The sequence below is a fragment of the Urtica dioica genome, chromosome 10 (assembly GCF_054948205.1).
Source record: "Urtica dioica subsp. dioica isolate 48M chromosome 10, U.dioica_male_clone48M_v1_H2, whole genome shotgun sequence".
Classification (NCBI taxonomy): Eukaryota; Viridiplantae; Streptophyta; class Magnoliopsida; order Rosales; family Urticaceae; genus Urtica; species Urtica dioica.
In genome coordinates, this window is record NC_142765.1 from 18,825,045 (window position 1) to 18,832,120 (window position 7,076).

At 36.7% G+C, this 7,076-nt stretch overlaps 1 protein-coding gene and 1 pseudogene across 2 annotated transcripts; one reads left to right on the plus strand and one right to left on the minus strand.

Annotated features, from left to right (window-relative positions):
- Positions 1–2,202: 2,202 nt before the first annotated feature.
- On the plus strand, positions 2,203–3,865 carry LOC149383737 (putative LRR receptor-like serine/threonine-protein kinase At3g47570 pseudogene; annotated as a pseudogene). Its single transcript, XR_016301578.1, has 2 exons — positions 2,203–2,722; positions 3,492–3,865. The product of XR_016301578.1 is annotated as a putative LRR receptor-like serine/threonine-protein kinase At3g47570 pseudogene (transcript).
- A 1,020-nt stretch (positions 3,866–4,885) lies between these two features.
- VPS37-1 (Modifier of rudimentary (Mod(r)) protein) lies at positions 4,886–7,076 on the minus strand. The gene is made up of 7 exons (XM_089629013.1): positions 6,858–7,076; positions 5,989–6,177; positions 5,823–5,910; positions 5,703–5,742; positions 5,580–5,626; positions 5,387–5,507; positions 4,886–5,317 (listed from the first exon to the last, which is right to left on the minus strand). The coding sequence occupies exons 1-7, from the start codon at positions 6,869–6,871 to the stop codon at positions 5,154–5,156; spliced, it is 663 nt and encodes a 220-aa protein (XP_089485139.1). The 5' UTR covers positions 6,872–7,076; the 3' UTR covers positions 4,886–5,153.

Here is a 7,076-nt window from a genome sequence, read left to right on the forward strand (position 1 = left end):
GATCGCCGCCACCGTGACCGAGTCACAAAGCTGGATGTCTCGCACTGGGGGCTGAAGGGACAGCTGTCCCGAGCGTTGGAAATCTGAGCTTCCTCAGAGTGTTGGGACCTCTTCCACAACAGCTTTGGCGGCGAAATCCCGCCAGAGATCAGTCGGCTGTTCAGGCTCAGAATCTTGGACTTTTGGAGTAACAGCTTCATCGGAAAGATACCAATGAACATATCTGGATGCTCATACCTCAGGGAATTTAGTTTCGGCTTAAATAATCTCACCGGAAGTATTCCGGCAGAGGTGGGCTAGTTGTCGGAGCTTTTGTCTCTGGACCTCAGACACAACAATCTGGTCGGAGAAATCCCGTCTTCCATCAGATATCTCTCCCGCCTCGGCTATTTAGATTTCCTGCAAAATGCTTTGATCGGAAACATTCCGGCCAGCCTCGGCAATCTGGAAAACTTGAAGATATTTAGTATTGGGGAGAACTATTTAGAAGGTACACTTGCGTCTTATATTTTTTTTATTTGTTCAAAATAATTAAAGTTCTTCCAATATAAAACCAAAATTCCAAAACTATAGACATCTTTCAGTTTATAAAAAACGAATTGTCAACCTTCAATACATCTCATTTTTATCTTTTTCGCGTTTTTTTTTTTTTCTCTAAATCATTTCATATCTTTAATTTTATATCTCTTTTAGTTCCTATATTGGTAAACTGATAAATATTTATATACTAGATGATAGGAATGTGCATAGTCCAATATGAAATAAAATCGGACCCGACCGTCTTATACCGTTTAGAAAAATTGAAACGAGTACAATGTACGAATAACTAACAAACTTGAAGGAACTCTTCCTCCGGACTTGGGAAACACTCTTCCAAACCTTCAACTTTTTTATTTTTCCACAAATAACTTTTCTGGAACCATTCCCGCCACAATATCCAATGCCTCAAACCTCATAGACTTCGGTATTTCATCAAACGAGTTCTTCGGCAAAGTTCTTAGCTTCAATGGTTCCCCAAAACTCTGTCATTTGTCTATAGACACCAATAACTTGGGTTACGCCGAGACAAGAGACTTGAACTTTTTATGTGATACCATCAATAACACTCGCATAGAAGGCCTGAGTCTCAGCTACAACAATTTCGGAGGAACAATCCCTTCATATATTGGTAATGCAACGAGAATTCAGCACTTGGTGATCGGAGGAAATCGGATTACTGGGAATATTCCGAGCGGGATAGAAGATCTTGTAAATTTGCAAGCGTTAGGCTTGGAAAGTAATAAGCTGAGCGGTTACATACCGAGCACAATAGGAAAACTGCGAATGGTAAATATTTTATCGTTGTAAGAAAATAAACTCTCGGGTGATATTCCAACTTCTATGGGAAATTTGACATTGTTAAGTAAATTAATTCTGAATGAGAATAGCTTACAAGGAAATATCCCGAAAAGCCTCGGAGGGTGTAGAAATTTGCAACTTTTGAACCTTGGTACAAATAATCTGAGCGGTCTGATACCATCACAACTCGTGAACTTATTCACGTTGAGCATAGGCCTAGATCTGTCTAAAAATCAGCTGTCTGGTTCGATTCCCCGTGACATTGGAAGATTGGTTAATCTCGGAGTTTTGAACATTTCGGAAAATAAGATATCCGGTGAAATTCCAAGGAGTCTTGGAAGCTGTTCAAGCATGGAGGGCCTTTACTTGCAAGGGAACCAGTTACGAGGCTCGATTCCAGAAGATCTGCGTAATTTGAAAGGAGTTCGAGAAATTGACCTTTCTCGTAACAACCTGTCCGGTCGAATTCCGACTTCTTTTGCCGAGTTTCGAGGGTTGACGTATTTAAATCTGTCATTTAATGAGCTGGAGGGTATGGTACCGCTACAAGGAGTCTTTAAAAATACGAGTTTATTCTCTGTCGCTAGAAACTCGAGGCTGTGCGGAGGCTTGCCCGAACTGAAGTTGCAGACTTGTGTCTCGACTACCTTCAACAGAAACAATAAACCATCTCCAAAGACATTTTTTATTGTCATTATTTCTTGTTGTGTGGTTCTGGGATCAGCCATTGTAATATGTGTGTTTCTCAAAAGGAAAAGAACAAAGCCCGCATTGGAGGCATCAATTGGAACTTCACTGCCTAGGATTTCCTATGGAGATCTCGTCCAAGCAACTGATAGTTTCTCTTCCTCAAATTTGATCGGCGTAGGCAGTTCAGGCTCTGTCTACAAGGGAATCTTGAATCAAGAAGAAAACAAACTCGTCGCTGTAAAAGTCTTGAACCTTCACGTGTCGCGAGCTCTAAAAAGTTTTGTGGCTGAGTGCGAATCTTTGGGGAGTATCAAGCACAGAAATCTCGTCAAGCTTCTAACAGTGTGTTCGAGCGTGGATTTTAAAGGGAATGATTTCAAGGCTTTAATCTACGAGTTTATGGAGAACGGGAATCTCGAAGAGTGGCTCTATTCAGGACGCGCGGGGCAGCGTTTGAGTCTGATTCAGAGGATCAAAATCGCCATTGACGTTGCAACTGCTCTAAACTATATGCATAATCATTGTTTCGAATCAATCATACACTGCGACATAAAGCCAAGTAACATTCTATTAGACACCGATATGGTTGCTCATGTCGGTGATTTTGGATTGGCAAAGCTTCTGAGAAATAGTATTTCCAACCAAAGCAGCTCTGTCGGTGTCATTAGAGGAACTGTCGGCTATATCCCACCAGGTAATTCTTTTATCAAACTGCCCTTAACAAAGTTTGTTCTATTGACCATTTAATTTTTGCTATTTGTTCAGCGTAATGAGAAATACCCTCTTAAGATCAATTGCAATGCTAAAGCAAGAATAAAAAAAAAATAGCTACTTTTTGGTAGATCCATTAATAATGAACTTAAATCTGTATTGAACTAATCATTTGCTATTAAAGAGACTATTGTATTTTCACTACTAAAAATAGATAAAAAAAAAAATGGTTTGTTTCACAATTTAATTTAATACTACTAAAATGGCAGTTTAAAGTTAAAAAGCAAGGCCACTTGATGAGCAACTCGCGATCTTATAAACTCAGTTCTAAAACCTTTTTAATCTTATTTGATTGTTTTAACAATATGTGAGATTCTTATGTAACTCGACGCCTTATAATATAGAAATTATTATACAAAATAACAATTTAAAACTTATTGATCAACAAAATAACCAAAGTTTCAATTTTTCAGCAAAGTAATCAAATTTATATTTTCAAAAGTTTTTTGACAGCCAAGATTATATTTTTTTACGATTATTATAAATAATTTATCACTTTCAAAAAAATTAATCTTGAAAAAAAAAATTGAAACCATATTTCTGCACATTTTGGCTATTTCACTAAATTAAGACAAACTTTGGTTATTTTGCAAATTCATAATTTTAAATTGACTATTTAGCTACATCTCCTTAAAATATAAACCTTATTAATATGTGAAATCCTTATTTAACTGCCATTTCATGCATCGCAGAGTACGCCACGGGAAGGGAGGTGTCAAAATGGGGCGACATATACAGCTTCGGAATCCTTTTGTTGGAAATGTTTACTGCAAAGAGACCCACTGATGTTATGTTCAAAGATGACTTCGACTTGAACAACTTTGCTTCTGTTGAAATCCCTGATCGCATTACCGCAATTTTGGACCCTGTGATATTTGAGGAAGAGAAAAATCAGGAGGAGATAGTATTCAAGTACTCTGTAATTTCGATATTTGAAATAGGAGTTTCGTGTTCTTCCAAACGCTCTGAAGATCGGAGGAACATCAGCGATGTTGTTGTTGAGTTGCACAAAATACACGACTTACTGGCGCGTAGAACGATCCGGAACCGTGTCTACAACGCATAAGGATACGAAGGTATATTTATTTTATTATATTTTTACCAAATAGTCAACATTAAGGTAATTAAACAGCAACAGATCGAAGGCTTCAAAGTTTCATTCTTTATTTTTAATGAAGTGAGTAATAAAGTTAATGAAAAAGACTATTGATATTCGCAAATGTGTGTTTTTTCAGAAAATTGGGACACATGTTTTGCGAGATTGAAGCGATGCCGTTCAAATTCAATCACGTAGTTCCTACTTATTGTTATTGCTAATTTTATTTCTTGTATTCATTTTTCTCTGGTTATTCAGGCATGATTGATGATTTTGCCGTTTTTCTCTGTTTGTGTATTTTACTGATGTCTTGCACACTATTTAAATGTTTGATTGTAAACAAAAAAGCTTGCCATATTTTCTGTAAGTTCAATTTAGATACATGTTAGTTTCTAAATTTTAATGCATTTACATTCTCCGTAACTAATATTTTTAATATTCCAAGAACAAAAGAAAGAAGAAGAAAAAAGAACTAGACCATGTCTCAAATGAGAAACTTGAGTCTCTAACCATCATAATATGTGATTTTGTTTATCTGAAAATTATTTGTTGAAAGCAAGTGGCTAAAACTACACAAGCCTATTAATAGACAGATTGTAGTTTTTGTCCTTAATAATTGTAGAAGTTAGCGAGCATTGAAAATGTTTATGTTAATTGAAACAACTTATTGCGCACAATTGAATTGAAAACAGTATATCAAACCCCATACAGAGCAAACACAAATAAAGGAAATCATATATGAAAATGTAAATATCCGAAGGGATCAATATTTAATTTCAATCACTAGTACAAGATTAAATGTAAGAGCGCTGTACATGCCTCCTTATGTGATATATTATACTAAGAAGACTTTCATTCATAAAGGAAATTACTCTGAAGAATAGCAGAAAATGAAAAGTTTATAAATAAGCGCTATAAAGGTTGATCATTTATAGGAATATATTATCTGATACAATCAGATTTTAATAATGCTGAATATTAAATAGCAACTACCAAATTCCTTATAATATGGAATCAGAACTTTCCTATGTATAAACCATGAGAATAGGAAACAATTACTTACGAAAATGACTTAGTATATTCCAACAATTGCACTTATTACCAAAGGCTATATTATTGGTGGCTTCAAGCTTATCATTCCCATTTATCCGCAACTCCCATTCTGCCTAGAACACATCAAATTGTGATACAATATTACATATTTATACGCATCGTACTTATAACATGAATTTAAATCCCCACATTATTCAAAAGTAATCTAGGTGACATTATTTGTTCTAGCAGCGATGTGAATGAGTGCTCTCTTGTGGTAACTAGTGCGAAGCTTCTTGTATTTCTGCAAAAAAGTGGCGAGGTCGATCTCCTTTTGAAGAAGCTGCTCGTGAAGTTTCTCAGATTCCTCGTCTACCTCGTTCATCGCCACTGCAAACAACCAATCAAACACTACCTTTGGAGAAATACAAGATTACGAAAAGCTCTAATTTGCATTACCTTGAAGTTTTTGGAGCAGCGAAGCAGGGGAACAAAGCTTCAAGATTTCGTCTTTTTGGCGCTCGAGCTCTTTCAGTTTCTCCTGCGCAGCGGCCAGCTCTGTTGTTCGGATAATTCTGCACTGTAACCACGAGAACGAGAACAAGGCGATGAATTTCAATTCAATCACAGCTCAGAATGATTAAATGCTTACCTGGTTCCTAAGCTCCATGATCTGAGGCTCCTTCTCCAAGTTCTCTCCTGTTCAATTTACGACACACATTCAATATCTCTTTTTGACTGCATATTCTTTTTCATTTGAAAATAACCGACTCACTCGCTAGCTCTAGTGTTTCCTTGCGTAGCTCGTCCTTTAGCTGATCAAATTCGATTACAAAGGAACAAGTCAAGTCAAAAGCCTTAAGATGCAACAAAGTGAAGAATGATAATAACTTACATTGTTTTGGATTTTGACCTGGTCGAGCGATAGCAAAAAGTGATGGTACGCATCCTTGTCCGACAAAAGCTTCCTCAAATCATCCACACTACCAGGTTCATCAAGAGAATGTCAAACATGGCTACATATATAACATGACACCGGGGATATTCATGTATATATATACCTTTTATCCTTCAAAGCAGCAATTATAGCGGCTGCTTCGGAGGAAGAAGCGTTCATCGGAGAAGGTCTTGGGGAACTGTAGCTGCTTGAAGATGGAGTTCTTGGAGTCTCGGAGCCCGATGAGCTAACAACCGACGGTGGATACCATGACTGCGTTGAGCTATCTTGTGCTTGCTGTCCCTGTGATTCCCTGAGCATGTTCAAGAAAACAAAAAACAAAATTTATAGTCATATCAATCCCAGAAATTCATTCCAACTGTCCTATCAAAATTGACAAGAAAATGAAACATTCAATCCTAATTTCACACTAGCTGTATTACGATTAGAGTTCAATTGAAGAGAAATCCCCAAATTGAAGACAATCTCCGAACCTAAAATACAGATACGATTCGCTAAATCATAAATCAAGGATTTCATAGAACACGTCAAAACACTATTTCCAAGTCTTGTCTAAAATACCAAAACTCAAAGGAATAATCATCCCAGAAATTCATTCCAACTGTCCTATCAAAATAAGCAAGATAACACAAGCAGAAAATGATACATTCGATCCTAATTCACACTAGCTGCTAACATCATCACGTATTTCGACCAGAGTTCAATTGAAGAGAAATCCCCAAATTGAAGACAATCTCGGAACCTAAAATACGGATACGATTCGTTAAATTAGAAATCAAGGACTTCATAGAACAAGTCAAAACATTATTTCGCCATCAATAAATTTCCAATTCTTGTCTAAAATCACTCAAACTAAAAGGAATAATCATCTCTGGGACAACAAATGTATAATCATGACATAGAACATCCGATCGGGAGCGTAATTAGACCATGACCGGGATAAAACCCTAGCTTATCGAATTCAAGCGTTACCAGAATCTGAACATGGCTGAAGAAACTATCGACTGTCCGATCAGTTGACTCTGAAGATCGAAGAAGATTGACAGGGCTAAGCAAACCCAAAGTTCCTTATTTTTTCTTTTTCGGGTCGCTTTTGATGAACACAGGGATTATAGAGTTTTAAAATATATTAAACGAAGGGACAATTGAATAAAGCAAGCCAAATAATTCACCAAAAGACTTAACCGTCTA

Bases quoted from the DNA above. Each gene is read 5' to 3' on its own strand.
- VPS37-1 (XM_089629013.1), bottom strand. The intron at 5,627-5,702 runs GTGAGTCGGTTA...TAAATTGAACAG, and splicing joins GGAAACACTAGAGCTAGCGA to GAGAGAACTTGGAGAAGGAG. The intron at 5,318-5,386 runs GTAATGCAAATT...GGTTGTTTGCAG, and splicing joins GCTGCTCCAAAAACTTCAAG to TGGCGATGAACGAGGTAGAC.